At 40.7% G+C, this 21,921-nt stretch overlaps 1 protein-coding gene across 5 annotated transcripts in view; it reads left to right on the top strand.

Moving 5' to 3' along the window:
- LOC145552774 (uncharacterized) overlaps nt 1-21,921 on the top strand; it is a 131,649-nt gene that overhangs the window by 79,925 nt on the left and 29,803 nt on the right. For all 5 annotated transcript variants that reach the window (XR_014088880.1, XR_014088879.1, XM_081610555.1 and 2 more), the window contains one exon: nt 12,727-12,821. Coding sequence is in view for 3 of the 5 variants with exons in the window: in XM_081610555.1 (XP_081466681.1) it covers nt 12,727-12,821 (95 nt within the window). In the remaining 2 variants the exon portion in view is untranslated. The remainder of the gene's footprint in view (nt 1-12,726; nt 12,822-21,921) is intronic.

Below are 21,921 nucleotides of genomic sequence, written 5' to 3' on the forward strand. Positions count from 1 at the left end.
CCACAGTTTTAGACCTTTGTTTAAACATGGTTTTGTTTTCATTTCGTTTTTGTTTTCAAAGTTAAACTAAGGAGCTAACACAGAATTAATTTTTGCAATAGCTAAAAATAGTCTGCATTACAGCAGTTTAGACAAAAAAAAAAAAAGAAAAAGCAGAATGTGCGACCTAAAGTGGATCTTTTCTTACTAATCTTTTTCTCTTGGCTGCTCTTTATAATACAGTCTGAGATGTATTCATAGTGAATCCTTCTGTTCTTCACTTTTTGTCACTTGTATATACACGTGCACGCGCAAACGCGCGCCCCTTAAATGTGCACATAGCAGTCGTGATTACCATTGTTCTAATCCTTTTATTTTATTTCCATCCTCACATTTCCTTGCTCTTTGGTGGCGTGCATGCAAATGCGGATGGTAATGAGCAGAAAAAGGCACTGAGAAAGGGGTGTGGGGAGTAGGAGAAAAAGACAATTTCTTTGCCTCTGAACAATCAAAGGAGCAACACTCCCCCATTCTTTGTACTTTCTTTGGCTCGTGTGCGTGTGTGCGCGCGTGTGTGGGGTGTGATGATGGCTGAGAAAGCAAAGGGAGGAGGAGGAGGGGGGTCTTTTGCTGTCATGTGTCTGACAGATATTGAAGATAATTGTCCGCTTTCTTCGTCTTGCTTGTGTAATTCCACTGTTGCTGCAGCTTGAACAGCGCTCACCTGGGCAGAAGAGGATGGCAAGGCGGACGCAGCGGGGAGCTGCAGAAAGCGGGGGTTGGTATGTTTGGTAAAAGGAAGAGGGGTGCACACCCTACTTACAGCGGTTTATGAGATGGGTTTTTCCACTTGTACAGGATCTATTTCTCTTTAAGGTTTTTTAAGCAGCTTTTAAGGATGTGGAGGAAGAATTGCGACGTTTTTCTTTTTTCGCATTCAAGTTGGCCTTAAAAAGTTTGCCCCGTCTCCATCGAGCTCCAAGAGGGAAGGTAGATGGCAAAGTGGAGACAAAGTGAATCCAGGAGACTGAACAGGTGTATCATTGGGTGGAATACATTTGAATGATAAAAAACCCAAGAGAGGATTATTCAGGCATCTCCAATTCTGGATGGAGGGCATCAACTATTAATGAGATGGAGCGATTCAGATTTCCAGAGCTGCTCCTGGCTGCACATGGACGCTCTGCACTGTTAAAATGTTTACTCTGGGGGGTGACGAAGGGTTTAGGTGCTTTTGGGTCCTGGAAAATCCTATGTGCCATTTCTATGAACTTCTCAATTGGGTACTCTCGAGTTGATGGAAAGTGTTTGTGTCTGTCTCAACCCATTCTCGCAGCAAAATGTGAAATAAAAACATACAATCTGTACTTTTAGTAATGTCAATACATTTTTTTTCCAGAAATGGAACAAAAATCTAATAATTCAGAAAAAATATTTTCTGAAATAATTTGGTTAAGGATTCCGATACCCCCACTTATCTGTCCTGTCATGAGAGCTCTTCACTTCATATCTAAGTGCAATGCTACACTTCTGCACTCTTTATAGTGGAACATGTATATTTTGAGAGCATTGTATGGGCATCAATAACACTTAACAATTATAGAAATTCTTGGCTAGATCCAACTTTAAGGCTCCATTGAAACTGTAGATCTTTATTTTTTTTTAGACTTTTTTTATTTTATTTTCATTGTTCACATCGTAGTTTTTTAAATGCAACTATCATCAAGGTACCATGAAGTGTGAACTGCCTCTATACCTGAAGTAAGCTGCACATGCAGAAGATGCTGCACTCAATTCAAACTCAGATTAAATTTGATGTGAATACTCAGGCTGAAGGTCTTTTAAAAACTTAAGATATTGATTTTATTTAAGACTGTATGGAAGCAACCTGGTACTAATTTAAAAATATATATCCTCCATGCTGTTCAGACTGTCATAAAAGACATCTGATATTGGTCAAGAATGCAGAATAAAGTTCTGCATAAAAGTTATAACTTTCTCCTGCTGAATAGAAATAAAACTTAAGTAATTATTTCTGGACCTAAATAGGAAGGCTCAAGAGTCAGTCAAAACCAGGACCGAAATCTAGATGTGAACCAGGACATCCAGAAACACATAAAGGCAGTAACAAAGTTGGCCTTCTCTCACTTGAGGAATATTTCGAGTGTTAAAGGATTACTCTCCCAACAAGATCTTGAAAAACTCATTCATTGATTTATTTTTGATTCAATTGATTACTGCAACAGTGTCTGAACAAAACTAGGACAGTAGAGTCGCATCTCAGCTCTAAAGTCCTTACGCTAACTCAGTTTATAAATGACCGAATGACTTAGCATCAAAATACATTAATCTTTTGGCATTTTACCAACATTCAAGATCACTCAAGTCTGTAGATGCATGCCTACTTTGCATCTCCAATACCAAAAAAAAAAAACATGGCGTAGCGGCCTGTGTTATGGTCAAGACCACCTAACCCGAGACCAAGACAAGACCAAGACCGAGACTCTACATGATATGATAAAATGTGAAATATGATCAAATATGTGTTTTTATTGTTTGTTTTTATTACCATAAAAACACATAGATATTAAATACTTAATAAATTTAACCAATGTTAAATTTAATAAACTCTTTGTTCTGCTTTGCTTCCATCTCTGTGCTACGATCCGCGGTGGTCTCATGCCATCCCTAAAAATATAACGCCCTGGGTGTTTACCCATGTTGCTCATGTCAGAAACCACCATTAAACATAGCAATTGAGGCAATGCCCTGACGCTCAACTATGAACACTGACCAAGGTGCAACAAGCAAGAAGTAGATACATGTATGCCAGTAGTTCCCAAACTTTTTGTCCTGCGCCCCCCCAGTGGTTTCCAAACATTTTCTGCCCCCACTACAAATAGCTATGTGGTTGAACGATGTGTTTTTGAGGGGGGGGAGGGATCGACTTTTTGGGGGGCAAAATGAATCTATGTAGCTGAACATAGACAACAACTTAGCCTATAAGCTACTTGTTAACAAGCTTAAGGTGATGTATTGATATTAGCTAGCTAGTCACCTTTTAGCTAACTTTACCTGCATCAAACAGCTTTACTAAACAGTCTGTTAGTTTGGGGGAAAACTGTGAAAAGTTCTTTGCGTTTTGCTGGTTTGCTGCTATGATTCTAACACACCTGTGCAGCTCCGCACAGCAGCAGCAGCAGCAGCAGGTCTCCTTCGCTGCCGCACAGGAGTAAACTCGTTGTCGTAGCGCTCGTGTTGCGTTTAAAGGCGGCTCGGATAAACAGTTTACCAAACGTTAACAACGGATTAAACAGTTTTAATTGCTGATAAAAGTGACAAAGGACACAGATATGGGAAGTGTGGAAGCCCCTACTGTATCAAATTGACAGAGGAATAACAGAGACTTGGCCATTCTAAGGTAAAAACCCAGCGCATACAGCGTTCATGTTCATGCTTTTTTGTTTTTCTTTTTCATCCAAACGGCTCCCCCCCCCTGCAATGGCACGGCGCCACAGTTTGGGAACCTCTGATGTATGCTACTCTGACAGCGTATGGTAATCTGATAGAACAACCGCTCTCAGTGACACTCCTGTCCTATCTAATAAGTAAAGAGCCGTGCAGAAGAATCGTACTGCTCCTGAATGTCACATCACTACATTGCAGACTTTTGGACTCAGCGTTGTCTCATATATGCGACAAGTCAGTCAACATCTCCGCACAATAATTCAGCGCAGTGAGTGACAACGTTTTTCATCACAATGCTTATGTGTCTCTGTACAGCTAGCTTTGCTAACATCACGTCAACGGAGCTTACCTTTCTTTGAGATACTTTTCTAAGTGACGAAATAAGTTAGACGTGGCCCCACCATCTGTGAAAGTGAAGCGCTGCTGAGTTAGCTGTGGCCATCGGATTTCTTATGATTTATGCAGCACTATTCTATTACTGATGATTAGACAGACATCTTCTGCCGCTGAGAGAAAACCACTGCGCATGTCTTGGAGCGCCGCCTGTGAGTGAAAGGTGAGAGAGGGGGGGGGGGGGGGAAGGGATGGGAGTAACATAAACACGTAATTGGCAAGTCACGTAATTGCTTAGATTTTAATCGGTGCGTTTTGCATCCACTGAAAACAAAGATGTTAACAAATAAACTGGACAGTATGCTGCATGTTCAGTGATATTTTCACAGTTGCGGTCTCCAGTGGCGCAACTACACATTATTCAGGTGGATGCGAAAACATAGATCGGCGCCCCCCGCCAACCAACCCCCCCCCCCCCCCGAGGGAAGGATCGTCAGGGTGAAGGAGCGACATTACTTCTCTTTATTCCTCTTCTGTAAGTTTTTTTTTTGTTTACTGTGTTATGTTTTAATCAAGTAAAGCACTTTGAACTCTTGTTTTTGAAATGTGCTGTATGCATAAACTTGACTTGATTTACTGAGGAGTTGCCAGTCACTCCTCTATGATAATACTACAACTTATTGCCAAGATGTTTATTTCCAAGTTAAATAAAGACCTAGAGAAATAACTTCTATGTATTGTCTAAGCCAAATCTATCTAAATAGGAATATGTCGCTGTATTTCAAACTTCAGCAAACTGTGCTTCTGCTGTTGGAGTTTTAAGAAAAGAGGAAAGCAGCGCAAGCTAATCTGTAAAAAAGTTTGTCCAAACCAGGCTTCTGAGCAGTTAACCTTCAGGCCCGAGAGGCAGAAAGCTAAATAAAAACAAGAAGAAGCTAAAGCAATAGTGACTGGAGACTGGGGAGAGCTCGGAAAACACATAGATGAAATCGAACAATAACTGTTTCCTTCTGTATGGGCTCTGAAATCTCAGAGCAGGTGTTCATTTGGAAAATGTGCAACCTGGTTAAGAGGACAGGGAAACTTGGGAGATAAATCCGACGAAAAAACTGTAGGTCAACGAGACGTCTGTGACGGGAGGGTTTACGCTACGGAGGAAAAAGAAGAGTCAAGCAGATGTTACGGAGAGACTGATTCACGGAGATCACAGATCATTTGAAACGAGCGACTGATTCTCTGTGCTACAAGCAGGTCTTTGCGTCGGAGCCGGGAAGTTTGCATCATGCTGCATCTCCTGCTCGGTCCAGATGATGGGGATTTCCAACGAACACCATCTTTTGTAGTGACGGTAGGCTGTGCAACGCTACAGCTAGGAACTTTTTCCCAACTGTTTATTTGCCACATAAATCACTTTATTCTCCCTGCCACAAATAAAACGGGGTAACAGCAGAAACATTAATCGCAGTCACATCATAGTTCATTACTTATAACATTTTCTTCACTGTCTGCACATTATTCAATGTGATGATTTAGTTTATGGATGCAATTCTCTCTGTTAATGTCAAAATGGGATTTTGAGGTACTTATAAAAGTTACATTTTGCAGTCCTTATATAAAAGCTTCTAAAAAAAATATAACAATCATAATTACGATATGAAGATATTATGAACCAGTGCTGTGAAAAAAGCAGGAACCCCCAATTAAATATTTAGTTTCTTCAGAACTAGATGCATAATGCTGAATAGCATTTCTTTTTACTTTGTAAAATGATATTACTGTAAGGTGAACACAAAAAAATTATATTTTACTGTAGATGTAAACTAAAATCTGTTTGAAACATGAGTAAAAAGTAAGGACACCCCGCCCCACAAGTGTTAACCCCTTTGAATAACTTAAGTGAGATGCTTCTTGTAGCCACATACCAACCTTTGGCATCAGTCTGAGGAACATTTTCCCTGCTCCTGTAAAATAGATTAAAAAAAACATATATCATCCAATGATCATAAAACATATTTACCCAGTATTATTTGCCAGACCAATAACAGCGGCGTAATCTGCAAACTTCTTGGTTTGTACAGACAGGTGGCTCTCTTCTCTTGTGTGAAGAGAGCAGAGAAATTAAGAGATTAAGCAACCCTGAGTGCCATCTGTGCTGATGGTTTTTGTGTGGGAGAAGATGCTCCTCAGCCTCACCTGCTTGCTGCTGCTCAGTCAGGAAACTAGTGATCCACCGGCACCTGAAGCTGGGAGGTTGTGGAGGATGTTTAGGTCAAAAGAGTTGAAGGCAGATGCCAGGTTCACAAACAAGAACCTGTTGATGGTACAGGATGAAGAGCAGTCCCTGGTTGACTGCGCCATCTGCCCATCTGTTTGCCCAGTACACAAACTGCAGTGGGGTCCAGCATGTTTCACCACAACCAGAATATTTTCACTAAAAGCAAACCAAAAACTGAAAGAGAGTTGTTTTCCAACTTTTAAAATACACCGTGTCCAGCATTTTCCTGCTTGGAATGATTTTCGGAAGAGCGCTCAAATATGCGTTCAAAAACGAAACACTGACCCATTTTAAAAAGCCAATATGTTGCATCTAGGATTAAAAAAAAAAAGTTAAATACATCCCAAGATAAGAAGAAAAAAATACATGAAAGATGTGATTTTAGAAAATAGTGCAACGCCATAAATGTTCCTATCACAGGACTGAAATTTGCCTTGATTGAAGATACGTATCAGCACCTCAATGAGGGAAAAACTCTCTGATGCAAGAGCCGATTGAAACAGGCTGAGCATTGCTTTGCAGTTAATGACATGGGGTGAAAAAAAAAGTAGTGGTTGAACTCTGTCTCCTTTTCTGCTGTGTTTTTTTTCCTTCTTTAGTTCTAGGAAAAGTGGGGAATTGGGAGAAGGCTGAGTGTAATCTTCTTCCTGTTCTCCTCCTCCTCTTTTTTAGCCTCAACTTCTTCACTGCTTTCACTGACCCCCTCCTCTCACAGGCAAAACTGAAAACACTGCAATATACAGCCAAATCAAACAATGGTGGGTCCCATTGCTAAGCTGTGTCTAGAAGATTTGGGCTGACCTCCAAGCCTGTGGTCACTGGAAACACTGCTGAATGCTGGGATAATATGAGGCTTTAACAGAAGCACCACTCCTCCCCTTCGCTCTCATGTACACGCCAACATGCTGTGCGTGCAGAGACACAAACAGTTCTCGCAAACCAGCCACAGAAGCAAAAGTGGCTGTAGTTGCTCGTCATATCGCCGTAGAAACGTCGTCGCTATCAGTGAGTTACTGACTGGACGCATCTTTACAGTCCTGTGCGTCTTTCGGTTGTATTTTTTTAGCAGTGAGGTGAGGTCTCCTGTCCAGGCTGAGGCAAAGTGACTAATATTGGTGTCCGGGGCTCCGTCCAATCGATGCGCTACAAGTTCATCCTCTAATTACTGCAGTGAGCGGCCCTCACCTTCCCTCAGCAACTTATCAATAACACACATCCACCTCTGTCTCGGGAGCCATAAATCTTTGGTACTGAGCTTCCTTCACTCTCCAAATGAGCTGCAGAGAGGACGTCTGGACACATATGTTAACAATTGTTCACAGGTGACCTGCCACTTCTTTTTCCATCCTATTTTTTTTTTTTAATGGTTTCTTATTCTACGTAAAGTCATTGAAATGTGACTTCAGCTGTTGTTGCTCAGCTTGCATGAGCAACTTTTCTAGTTGCTCTTTCAACTTTTTCTCTTCCTCTCCTTTTTGGTGGTAAAGTCATGATTACAGCGCATTGCAAAAGCACTGCTAACATTCGGAAACAAGACCAAAAATAACCGTCTTTGCTTCAGCAACAATGTGTTTGGCAAAGCATGTAGGTTATTCCTGAGGATTTTTAAGCTACAAGGGGAGCTGAAAATGTTAACGTTAACCAATCTGTATTAAAAAAAAAATCTATCAGAGGGAACGTGGTAGCATGAGTTAAGGAGATCAAACGGAGAAGTGTCAAAAATCAACAGTCCATTTTATCTCAAAGGTGCAGATGCAGAGTTTACACATGGATAAAATAGATTATAGCACCAGATACGTGCCGGTGTGGACACGTGTTTGCCACTTCTGGATGATTTTCTTTTTCTTATGAGATTGGAAATATACTACGGATGCTCTCGTGGAAATTAATGTAACTACTCCAACTTTTGCATCTGCATTAATGAACAGTCAGCTGTCCTATGCCTCGCTGTTTGTTTTATTACACAATCAAACAGGGCGAGGTACTCCACACACTGGTGGGTCCAGTGTTGACTTTCTATTGTCACAGCTCTTCAGATGATGTTGTCAAGCTGTGATGCAGACAAACAACACAAATGATCCAGAAACCAAAGCAACAGTGGCCGCATGAGGACATCTTCAGGTCAATTCACCCTTTACCAGCTTAGATCCCCCAGTAAAAAGTACCTTTTATAGGGGGATACCTATTAGATCACAAGAGTAATATGTAAAATGTGTTAAAGTTTTCAAATGACTATTTCAGGCAAAAAGTATGCAAACGATTCTGGACCTGTGCAATAAAGTAACCTGTTAAATTGTTAATTAGCTGTGATTAATCTGTTTTTCTTGGAAAGCTAAATTTCACTACAGCCTGAAAACTACCAGACCTGCAGGTTAAATAAATTTAAGTAGAACCAGGCTGACAGCAAAAGGTATGTCAACAAGTAATATGGCATGTCCAGATGAGAAAAAGAGCTGCTTATATCTCATTTTGAAAAGGGTTACTTAGTCATTTATAGTGACGTGGGACCCCAGTGCTTCTGGAGCAGGGATCAAGCTTCACTAGAGTGGCTGATCTGCACAAAACTTACTCCAAAGGATTAATGACAACTCATCCTGAGGGTCTCTATAAACCCAGAAGAACATTAGAGCACTGCAGGCCTCACTTGTCTCAGTATCGGGTTTAACAACAAGAACGAGACCGGGTAAAAACTTTTGTACTTCGGAGGCTTCCCAGGCAAAAAAATCATGTCTGACTGAAAAGAACACAAAATTATGTCTCAAAAAACATCGCGATGACATTTTACTCATTTGGAAAAAAATTCTGTGGTGGATAAAAGCGGACCAAAATGTGCACCTTTTGTTTTAGCTCGTGTAAAAGTTACGTAGCCAATCATGATGATGTTGGCGTGGCAGCGTGGGGCTGCTTTTGCTGCTGCGAGATCTGGGATGGCGTTATGTATTTTACTCTTAACAGTCCTGAAGGGGAATGTCCAGGCATCAGCCACTACAAACTAATCCACACAAGGGTTATGCAGCAGCACAACAATTCAAAACGCAAAGAAGAAGTTCATCTCTGAAAAACATCATAAAACAACAGAATGAAGGTCTGTTGTGATGAAATTTTGTTGAGAGGCTGTGACTTGACCTCGCTCTGGCCATCTGATCACAAACCTTCCAACATTCCTAAGGAGCTATTTTTACTTTTCATGAAAGACGGTGTTCCTTCGTACAACAGTGACATAAAGACATCACTCTTGGATTTACAGAGAAACCAAATTCACTTTAACAATTTCCAGATTTCCACTGAAAATATTAGATTTTTTTTTTTCTTTTCTGGGAAAGACAAAATTATTCCAACGAACAAAGTTGTTTTGCTAGTGGGATCCTAGTGTTGTAGCAACACTGTTGTGTCTATTTTGGAGAAAATTAAAGAGTGGGGCGGGGGGGTGGAAAAAAAAACTTTAAGTGCTGTTTGTATGAGTTTGTGTCGTTCAAATATGTTTGCATGCTAGCGAAATGTGCAACACATTAAGGGCTGGCAGACTATTCACATGCATAAGTTTGATATATATATACAGTAGTGCTCCAAGAGACTGGTTTTCTTTCCCCAACTTGCCAAAGATGACGCACTCTTACATTCGAGATGCTGTTTTGCAGGGACTTCGTTCTCTCTTTCGAGACTAAAAGAGCAAACCGGAGAGCCAGTGGTCAGCGACAGACAGACACATCTCTGACTGTGTCTGTCTCTGCTGTGCTTCAAAAACAGTTCCCTGACTCATTTTTTTTTCTTTTTTTTTTTTTGCTGGATCGCAACACCAAACCTCTTGAGAGCCTGCCCAGAATCTGCTTTTTTTCCTCTCCGTTTCATTCTTCGTGTTGTTGTGGTGGATGGCGGTGTCTGAATTTGTGTGGGAGAGAGAGGAGGTGAGCAGAGACTTGGCGCGCGGCCTGACTCCCCACTGTGCGCAACGTATCATGCCAAGATTCTTTTAATTAGGCTGATCAAGTGTTTTGTGAGAACTGGACCAGCACTCTATGCCACTAACACGTACTCAGGCGCGACTCCCACTCCCCCTCTGGATGCCGTTATCTTTCACATGTTTTTTCTTTTTATTAACACTTTGATATTTAATACATTTATATATTTAAAAACACAAAGTGTTGACATACTGTATCACATTTTTTCCCCCCCTGCCTTTAATTCCTTTGGATGATCATCAATGTAACGATTGCTTATTTGTACTGTAATCGCAGGGAAGCAGAATTTTATAGCAAACAAAAGCAATATTTTTTTTTACTAATATTTACAATTTTCTTGGGTACTTACGCTGCACCACATGCTTACTGTAGAACCGATTATTTTCAGACTATAGCTTGAGGTATAACTGAGTCTAAATTTCTAAAGGCGGAGTAAAAAGCACAATTTCTTCTGAGAAAGGCAAAACATCATTTTGTGAAGGTCACGGAGTTCCCTCCGCAAGAAAAGAGCACTTGCTGTGTTTGGTGTATCAAAAACCATTAACACTTTTTAATTTTTTTACCATCCTTTTTTGTTTTGAAGGAAAAATGACACCTGTGCTCTGGCTTCCCAGAGTGCGCTGTCCATCAACGAGACGTTGTGTGCTCCTGTTGTTTAAGGGTTGCCACAGTAACGGTCGTCTTCATTTCTTAGGGGGGCCCGGAGGCTTTTTAGGGTTGCATATTTTCTGTGTGGAATGTTACTCCCCCCCAAAAAAACTGTTGCGTGTTTGTGTGAGTGTGCAGGGAGGGGAGAGTACGAACCAGCAGACGATTTTCAAGTTTTGGTTTGGAACGTTACCTCTCCTTAGCTTTCTGCTTGCTGGCTGTATTGCTTGCGTGCAACGACAGACACACAAATGCTTGAAGGGTGGGAATGCTACTGCTCTCAGGGACAAACAAATGAGCTTTTCTTGAAGAGTGTGGTGTGGTGTGCTGCTGTGGTGGTAGCTTTCAAACTTTGACATTTGCCCAGTTTCTGACTGTTACAGTGCTCTTTTCTTTTTTTTACTCGTCTGTGCACTAACAAGCTGTGAGCTCACAGTAAAAGCATAACATGATACCAATTTATGCCGAAATAATGATTTATGTTAACAAAATATGCAGGCAATTTCCATCTTTTAAGCAGAACAAAATCATTAAATAACACGCTCCAAAAGCAATTATGAAAACCCTTGAAAGTGACATTTATACTCATAGAAAAATCATAAAAAAATGTAATGTCCAACTGAAACAATGTTATTACAAAAAATGTATGTTATGAACAAGAGTGAAAAAACAAGATCTAACTTTTGAAGAACACTTAATTAGCATATACATACTAATTAAGGGTTCTTCAAAAGTTGTTTTCTCTTGGAAATATTTTCTACAAGAAATATGTTTGAATTTCAAATGAGACAATGGTCCTTATAGGTTTAAATCTATCAATAAGTTGGACTCTGCCTTCCTCTTTAAACCCCGTTCCCATAAGAAGTAAAAAAACAAACAAAAACAAAACAAGTTAAAGTGCCTCATTACAGGCACAGACTCCTCACCCCTTGGGAGTCGTACAGATGAGATTCTGAGCTGTAGCGTTCCTCCACCAGCCGCCTCACAGTCCACTGCCCAAGTCCAACCATAAAATACAAGAGTGAAGGGGTCACAGTGATTGACCTCTGTTGTAAAATGCCAAGTGTGATGCATGCTCAGATGATGTCTGTTCACAGATCCATGGCTCGTAGTGCCTAGTGGACCCATATGGGACTCTGTATGGTATGGTTGTTATTGTTTCTGAATTTGTTTAGTATTTCTCGTTGAGTGCATCCGTCCAGTTGGCTGTATTTACCCTTGAGCACACGTGTGTCAAACATTTTCGGAGATTAGAGAAGTGAATTGAGATTTTTTTTTTTCTCTTAAAATCTGCAAAGCTTGTGCCTCACTTAAATTTATGTTTTGTTATGGAAAGTTTAATACAGGGATTGTTGGTATTTTGCTGAACTGAGTGATATGTTCTGAACCTTTAGTAATTTACCTCAAAATCAAGGAGACATTAAGAACCCCCCCCCCCCCCCAGGTAAGCCTGTCGAAACACTCATTTCTCTTGTTCTCCTCTGACAGGAGTTCTGTATTTGATGTTTCTATCTGTCTGAACCTTATACAGCGCTAACTCTGTGTATAAATATTTACTTGGGAATGATTTCCAGTCCATGTTTTTGTTCTCCATTAACCGTACTTGTTTTGACTCTCCTGTATTTAACACTTATCTGCACAAGCTGACAAGAAAACATTTCAAATTGTATTCACATGGACAATAATGCAAGGAAAAGCAAAGTAACCGTGGTTTTCAAAACACAAAATACAGGAAACATTTAATCATTTAAAGTTTGTTTTTTTTCCAATGGAAATTATTGGTGACAGCATTTACCTGTTAACCTTATGTTGCCATTGTATTTTTTTTTCCGGTGAAAAAGTAATTAATCCTCACATCCACTAATGTTTTCTCTTCAACGTTTTGCCTCTTCAAATGTCTAATTTGAACTTCACTGCCCTGTCCCTCTCTGGTGTTGCCCCGTGACAGACCGGCGACTTTTCCAGGGTTTCCTCTGGCGTTCTGTCATCTGGAGGCACCGTCTCCAGCGCTCAGTGAGCGTGTGCATTTAAAACACTTCATGTACATCCGACTCATCTTTTCAGGTTTCACCTCTGCTGCGACGGTGCGGCGTGCGAACACACGAGCGGCGTAGTCATCACTGCGGGCATGAAGAGGAGTGGGCGCAAGGACAGTAGAGGTGAGCTATCCTCATGGGGAATCTCTCAGAGGTAAATGAAGAGGAGCTGTGTTACTTAAGTGGAGAGGTCAGTGCTTAGCATGCAGGTGAACGCTGTGCGGAGGAACGTGGGAAGCCAAGCCTTATCGGTGGAAGTTACGGTAAAGTGCGAGACTCAGCATTAGTCCCACTTTGAGGGTCTGATTTAAGATCATAAGAGACACGCACTCACCACGCCGTGTTCGTCCCAAGTACATAGGACGGCCTCTGTCTCAGAAAAACAACACAATGCTCTGAGTAGGTGTTCTGTGTGTGTGTGTGTGTGTGCTGGGAGTGTTTTAATGAAATTCGCTATTGATCCCAGCAAAATAGACTTTATACATCATTCATGCTCTCTATCAATCACACCCTTCGAAGTTTTCCAAAGCTGTTTGTTTTAAAGGAGCAGAGACGATGGGAGGGGGAGGAGGGGGAGTCAAAAAAAAAAAAAAAAAAGCCGGGCCATAATTACTTTGAAGAGATTGTTCTAAAGTATTTCATTCAGTCTTTTTCTCAAGGTGTAACAAGCTTATCTGTCAAAGACAATGTCCACTGAATGAACTGCTTAATTTGAAATTGATTGGGGTTCTTTCGGTTGAGAAGGAATTGCAGAGCCGAGGCTCTTGGGTATTTAAAACACGACGCTCTTCGCTCGTCTGCACACACCTTATTGGTGTGTGAGGTTCACGTTTTTAACGTTAGCTTAGCTCACTTCTTACTTTTGAGATACCAGATAACGGCAACATTTATGTGATATATGAAGTGAAATCATCATTATGTAAGAATGCCTGTTTAAAATCTCAACAGATGAGATAGTGCCATCCTCTTCTTTTGTGTGGTTTTCTGGATGCTGGAAAAAAATAAAAATCCTATAGGGTGGATACAGACAAAAAGAAAAGAAAATAAACACAGGACGTGGTAACCTGACACAGGAAACCCACTGAATGCTGGGAGTGAGCAGTGAACCATACTTCCTGCAGGACAGCACAATGGTAACAGTGGCCCCAAATTCCTAAAAGAGTCTGTAGTCACAGGGACAAGGAAGGGCAGACTGTGTCCTCCGCTCCACTGCTGATAAGAATACAGATAGAAATGACAATTATGTCCGTCTCTCTGCTTTTGGAAAGCACGACATCCTGATGATGCCCTGGTTATGTGATTTATTAAACATTAAGCATCAAGCAATTTTTGCTACATCACTGAATACAGTCTGTCTGAATACAGATATATATATATATCACATTGATTACTTTTCAAGTTATGCACATTTTTGACAAAATTGAACTTTTCTTGACAGTCCTGACAGTTTCATGGTGCTTTCTCAGTTTTCATAATCCTGTATCTACCCATATTGATAACATTTCTAATCCTTTGCATTACTGGAATAACTTTTTTAAAAATCGCCTGAATAATAATATTCCTTTACATGATTTTTCTAAAAACAGTTTGGTCATTGTGAGTTGTTCTGATTTTAACCCTTGATGATTAAATGGGATACTTATTTAAAGGCTCCATCAATTAACTGGAACAGGAGGAGTCCTAGGAGGTCAGTTTGTCACTTTAAATCAGCGTAGCAATGACTGCTCCACCCTTGGTCCACCCTTCCTTCTCCTCCCTTCATCCTTCCCTGATGACGTCTTTAAAAAAAGAAAAAAACAAAGCCAAGATTCTCCAGAAGTTTCCCACTCCAGTTCTCGAGAGCTGCCACCCTGCAGCTTTTAGATGCATCGCTGCTTTAACGTGGCTGAATCAAACAAATAGTTTGTTGCCAGGCTGGACGGCATGCTGAAGAGGTGATTCTATTATGTGATTCAGCTGTGTTTGAGCAGGGCTGTGTCTAAAAACCGCCGCAGCTCTAGAGGCCTGCAGTGGGAGACCTCTACATCACACCACCACGAGGATCAAAGCAGCTTCCAGTTCAAACATGCATACCGACACTAAGTTAATACTGTTACAACGTCTTTAATGCAGCTATTCCTAAATCTTCTTTGATTAGTTTTGCTAATGTACCCTTAAAACAAAATCATGCACACATACAACTGAACGTGGCTGTTGTGAATTACACTGCATAATATTAGCCTATTCTTTTTCAAAACCCTGCCTTTGTTTCCTTGTCATGAATCTAACACATACACACACTCTCTCTGTCTCTCTTAACACACAAAGTTAAAAAGTGGAAGTGGTGTGTCTGGACTTCTTATCTGGGTGTTTTGTTGTTGACCCCGCAGCCTGAGTGCGTATTCACGGCGAGTTCCTGCAGGCTTTCCCCATCAGACCCAGGCATGCGTGTTAGCTCACCCAAACCTATCTGCGGCATTGTCCATTCAGTATGATTATCACTGACCCACACGGCCTCCTGTCTCCGGGGCTCACATGAACCAGTACTTCCTCCGAGGAAGGAAACGTTCGTTGCTCGTGGGCCGGTGTCTCACAAACACACTTAGGTTAAAAAAAAAAAAAAAAGGCAAGTTTTACCGAAAATATATAATGAAGCATTTACAGCATTAAAGCACATTTTGAGTTAATATTGTGTCTCTTTGGTAAATGTTGTTTGTTTTTTGTTTTTTTTGTTTTTCTATACGCAAATTTATGCATCTGACAGAGCAGGGGGGGACTTCAACAGAGAGGAAGATCATTAGTCTTAATCTGCAGCGATGATAGTTTATCAGAGGCTGAAGGAATTGAGTGGGAGCAGGTGGTTGAAGCAGGCTTTGTTAAGAGACCGCACTAATCAGATCTGCAGCACTACGAGTGAATGGCTGAAAAACACACTCAGCCCTTGCACATCACCAACTTGCTTCCCACCTGCATTCATGGATGGCAAATTAGATGCTGAGGAAGTGGATGAGAGAATCACCACCAGTATCCTGTCTTCAACTTGGGCCTTCGAAGGATGTGGAGATCTTGGCACTCATACACTTAACCCCCCATATCCTCACTTATATTTTATTTCAATATAAATAAATTCTTATATATAACTGGGGATTAGTACCACTTGATAACAGCAAAGCTCTTCTGGTATTACTGTTGGTATGTGTGGAATAACAAGGTCTAGTGATAAATACGTCACCTTAAGTGTCTTAAGATTTAAAGTAATTAGAGAGAAATTGTTAACTAGCAAAGTTTGGAAAGAAAAACGTAAAACTGTCAACGGTACGAGGTGTGCCATGACACTCTGTGGTATTAAAGTGCTGCAATGTTTTTGCTGAGTTTTTTTGTGAAGTGCTTTTCCAGTTGCTTTCAGCAGCTGAAGTAAGAGCTAGCTGTTATCATGGTCCCCCGGTTATCCAATGCAACACTGAAGTTAGCATAGAAGCTTTTTATGTTGCTAAATTAAGGTGATATTTCACAGTCAGTTAGTCTGGATTATATTTAATCATTTCTAGTTTAGATATAAAATACAATGCGGATTACATCCGAGCTGGATACTTTTCTATACTTTATTAGCTCAATCGTTTGTAACACAACTAGCCAATCAGACACTTGCATGTCAGGAACTCACTGCATTTAGGGCCTCTGGATGTGGTAAATGCAACCTGTTGAAGTTCATACATGACAGTGCATGGCTTGTTGAACATGACAATGAGTTCAGTGTACTCCAGTGGCCTCCGCAGTCAGCAGATCTCAGTCCAACAGAGCGCGTTTGGAATGTGGTGGAATGGCAGATTGGGATTATGGAGCCACGGCTGACAAATCTGCAGCAGCTGTGTGACAGTATCATGTCAGTTTGGTACCAAATGTTGGAAGAATGTTGTTTCTGACATCTAGATAAATTGGTGACATATAGGGAGAACGAAGGCAGTTCTTGAGGTAATAGTCTGTCCAACTTACACTTGCAAAGCGAACCTAATAAAATAGTGAGGGCATTTTATTATATACAGTTATTACAGGTTATTTTATCAGTTTATAATTTGAGAAGCCTAATCTCTAAAAATGAAAAAAATATAAATAAAAAATTGGAGAATTCATAGTTTATTATGTCAAGGTCTTATTTCGTCCCATTTGATTTGTGAGGTGATGTGTTGTATGTGTGAATGCATGTGTGCGTGTTGAGGTGTGTGTGTGTGTGTGTGTGTGTGTGTGTGTGTGTGTGTGTGTGTGTGTGCGCTTGCCAGAAACCGAAAGAAAAAAAATGTAGTAGCATAACAGATCTCCCATTTAACCCAGAGTTCCCTCCAATGGTCCATGCTTACAGTTATTCTTCTCTCTGACCCGTCCACTTGTAGCCACAATAGATGGTCTTTCTCTCATTCATACATTGTGGCGTATAGTAATACTGTGCTGGTTTCTATGGCAACCCGCTAGTCAGACGATCTCATTACTGGCCCTTAGACATTTCTTTCTCACTCTCTCTAAGGAATTACCACTTTTCATTATGATTGGCCTCCCTCTTTCTCTCTCTCTCTCCCCCAACTACCCCTCCTTCTTTATCTTTGCCTCTCCCTTGCTCCCTCGCTCTCCCCCCTCAAAGGTCAGATGTCCTCCATGGTGGGGAGAGAGGAAATCTGTAAAAGCGTGGAGGTCTATTCAGAACCCCCCCTCCTCTATTGCACCCTACAATCATTCAGTTCCTTTCTATAGCAGCAAAGAAAGGAGCAGAAAAGAAGGGAGGAGAGAGGAGCCACTGCTCTGCTGTTCTTTAGAGCACTTTTTAAAATCTGTTTCTTTTTTTTCTGCCCCTCTCTTTTCTCTCCTCAAAGCTTTCTTTTGTGTGGAAAATAGCTCCTTGAACCTATGATGGAGAAGTGTCCAGAATCAATAGCCCTTAAAGTCACATGCACACATATATGGTGTGCACAAGAAAAATGTATTATTAGGTATAAACAGGTAAGGACACCAGCACACATCCACACCTGGAGTTGTACGTTTTTGCTAACGTGTTTCAGGATCAGCTGCAGTTAAAAATGACTGATGACTAGAAAAACAATTCAGATTAAACAGTAATAAAATAATGTAACCCAGATTTGCGGACAATTTGTGAACAATGCACTCGACTTTCATTGAATCAATTCTTTTCCCATATTCTCTTTGAGAAAACCTCTGTATGTATTTCTCCTACAGAGATGGGCTAAGTCTCATTTGATCTTCACTGTATCTCAGGATTTTTTATTTTTTTTTGCTTTCATTCCTCATCTGCCACAAAGGGACAGTGGACAGTTGGCAGATCCATATGCCCTATTGCTCCATCAGACATCGATCCGTATGGGGCTCTATTCAAGTGCATTGGCTGCACAATTGATCCTGGTCTCTATGCTGCGGTAAACATTTTAACCCTGCCTGCCTCCATCCTGATCAATATCCTTCTTTTAATAATGTATCTCATTGATCAGTTTGGGCCCTGAGTAAATTGATCAATTATTTTAATCTTTTTTTTTATTTTTTTTTTTACCTTTTTGCCACTGTGGTGTTGATTTAGGGGCAAAATGCTCTGGATTAAATGTGTGTTAATCCCTGTGCTACTAATAAAAGTCTTTAAATAAAAGGTGCTTTAAAGAATAAATATATTTTGCATTATTGATATTATTGTACATTTTAAGTTAAAGAGGTGAATTTTTTTTAACAACATTAGGTCTATAATAAAAGCAAAGGTGAATGTAATTAAAAAAAAAAAAGTTGGTTCCACATTGTGTCCATCTGGGTCCATGACCTCACAGCTGGCAGGAAGGACTGACAAGATTCAGGGAGGATAATAATAGGAAGCATTGAGGATGGACTATATGTGGGGTCTACAAGGGCAGGGATCAGGTTTGAAAGTGTTTGAAAAATATTTTATATACATTGCTTGAAGTCTTGGAATTTAATGCAAATTTAATGAGGAATCATATATAGACGATGTGGAAGTATGTTTGCAGGAAGAGGGAATTCTCTCATATCAAATGACTGACAAAATGAGTTCCAACAAAATCTGAAAACAAAAGTGGTTTGAAGTAAAAGACGTCACGGTTGATACTGTATGTGAGTTTCAAGGATTTCCAAGCTAAATCTGGCTAACAAGTAAAAGGACAACATGAGACCTTCATAGGATTATTGGTTAAAAACAGAACTGACTGTTGTTTTAATGACAGAGAGCCTCGCTTAGTTTTAGCCACTCCGATTGAAATGAGCTAGAACACACCTGAGAAGAAGAGGTCAAACGTCCCGCCAGAGCTATGCTAAAATGTGTTCATGGTTACAGAAAGCATAAGGTTTCTCTGCATCAAGCTGAGAGACAGGGTGCCGAATCCTAACTGATTCTGAATGCATTTCAACCTCTAGGTGCAATGTTGATCTTTTGTGCATGAAGAATGTCAATCATTTATTTATGCAGCTTTACACAACCGCAGTGTAGAAAACCACAGTGCTTCACATGGTAAAAAAAAACATAAAATGACATAAGAACATAAAAGACAAAGCAAGGCAGCTAAATACAAAAGCAAACCAAAAAAACAGGACTTTTTGTTTGTAAGTGGCATTCTTAAAACTGTCACTATGTTGTGTCAATATAATAATCTGAAAGAATCAAGCTCCTCTGCCTTCTCCCAGTGTTATCTATAGGAATACACCGCTCAGTCAGAAACAACCAATCAGAGCCAGGAGTAAGGTCTTACCGCTGTCAGTCATGCTTGTGTATGTGCTGGTCACACCCTCCCCCTTGTTCTCTGCTGTGCTACAGCTTCTTTCCAGTAGCAGAGCCTGCCGCAAATGCTCAGCCTAGTTAGCATAGCCACCTATGATGATAGATAAGTTGTTTCTTCTTCATAAGCACATTGAGCAGCGTATACATGAGCCTGACTAACAGCAGTAAGACACTCCTCCTTGCTCTGATTGGTTGTTTCTGACTGGGAGCAGTGCATTTCTGGTGGGAGATGGAGGAGTTTGATTTTTTCACAGATTATCTGTCTCAACAATAGTGACAGTTTTGAAAAATATGTAAAAACCTGTCCAGAGTGTACTCCGCCTCTCACCTGTTGACCGCTGAACATAGTCACCAACACCGCTTGCAACCCCACCCGAGAAAGAACTATCACATTTAACAAAAATACCCTATTCAGATGCTACATTAACCTATTGTAATGCAAACATGAACAATAATGTGGAAAAAAACAGGTTGGTCTTCTGTCAGTAATTCTGAAAGTGTTAGAAGAGGTGCCTGCTGACCCCAGGTGGCACAGCTGAGCAGTGGTTTTCACTGTCACCTCACTGCTAGAACAATAAATCTTCAAATCAGGACTTCAGTCCTTCTGTGTGAGGTTTGGATGGTCTCCTGGTGCATGTGTGGGTTTGCTCCATGTCCTCTGGCATTCTCCGTGCTAAAAACATGCATAATGGGCGACCAGTGACTCCAAAACTGCCAGTAGGTCAAAGATTATGTGTACACGGTTGTCTGCCTATGTGCTGGCTCTGTGATAGGCTGACAACCTACTCCTCTTCTCATATAATGACAGCAATAACACCCTGTGATAAATGGAGAGGAGGACTTGGTAATCCAAAGCACCTGTTTCAGTACTGCAGCTTAAAATCTGAAATATGCATTCCTCGTGATCACATGAGATGAACAATGTCTTTGGAGCCTGTCTAAAAGAAGCTTATTTTAAATTTAACTGAGTAGCAGCCCCTTTGTATGCAGCGGTTTCTGCAAAATGTTCCCCTTAATGCAATTATAAGCACTGTTTACAAGCACATTTGTCAAGACCTATAAAGGAAATAACACATTCTTTAAATGTTTTGGTTGACAGAGTACTTTTCTTTGTGCTGACCGTGCTCTATATCTCCACCCTTCAGTCAGTGATAGACTTCAAGGACATTGGTTATCAGGATTTGTGGGGTAAACACACTCTGCCCTCTGCATTTCATTATTGGTCCTAATTATCCTCAGTCGCCACTGGTTTGTTGGTGTGTATGCGCGGGCGTGCACCTATTTTTTGCCAACAACAAACAAAGGTGTACAAGCACACACCCTCATTTATTCTTGACACAGACACAAACATACATCGAATGCACAGCCATTAAACGCTAAAGCGGCGGATCGATAGCCAACTCGGGTCCCTGACTTCATGGAAGAGAGCAGAAAAGGTGTCTGAAATCTAAACAGGTTTTAGAGGCAAGAGATAACAAGGAAAGGGCTGAAGTCTTTGTTAGACTATCCTTGTTGGGATTTCTCTCCCACTGCGAGAACTTTAAGGGTCTTGGCTACACAAAAATGCAGCAATGAAAAATAAACCACATAGTTAATCATACTGGCTTCTTCACATTTTTCTGGAGTATTTCACCTGTTTTTCTTGAACAAGTTCTTTCTATGCACTGTTCCAGAAACTTTAGGCACACAACCAAGTCTTTGTAGTTTTGCAGCTATGCCACATTCTTTGCTATTTAAAATTGTGATCTGTTCAAAGGTTAGCATATTGTTTTAGAACCACAAACCTGTTTGTTTGAGGCTATTTGTTCGTTAATGTTTTCTAGGAAAAATCTGCGTCTTTCAAAGAGCATCACCCAATGGGTATTGACTTTGCTCACTAATTAGGTGGCTTTTGAAAGCAGTTGCACTGGGTTTCATTTATAGTGGGTTTGTTTTAAAGTGGGTGAACGCTTATGCATTTCACATTGCATGATTTTCCTCCCACTTCAAAATGACGCACTACTTTGCATTGGTTTATCACGTAACAAGCGTTGACGATGGTGGTTCGAAGTGACAAAGTGTAAAAAGCGCTCAAGGCACTGTAATCGGTAAACATTTTACTTCAAGTAGTAAACCCGTAGAACAGGCGTCCTGAGTGCTACCATGTTGAGTGTGAGCTAATTAAATCATCTTTATAGCCTTTGAGTTAGCTATGATATGTTATGCTCTAGCAGGAGTCCACAGCCCTTTGTACCTCCATTACCCGCTGCCGTCTTTCACGCAATTTCCTCCTAAAATGCTCAGATGAATATCTGTCACTGTTTTTTGATGCGTTGTATTGTTTGCTTGCTCTTCCAGAACACAGGTGTGAAGTATAAGCTGAGCGTGCCTTTTCACGCTGTTGTCACGCATCGTCCCAGCGGATGCACTTGAATTCCCAGACCATGCCAAATGTTTGACAGCTGTAATGGACTTTATGGGAGAAAT

This window comes from Poecilia reticulata, chromosome 9 (assembly GCF_904066995.2).
Source record: "Poecilia reticulata chromosome 9, P_reticulata-male-v2, whole genome shotgun sequence".
NCBI classification, from domain to species: Eukaryota; Metazoa; Chordata; class Actinopteri; order Cyprinodontiformes; family Poeciliidae; genus Poecilia; species Poecilia reticulata.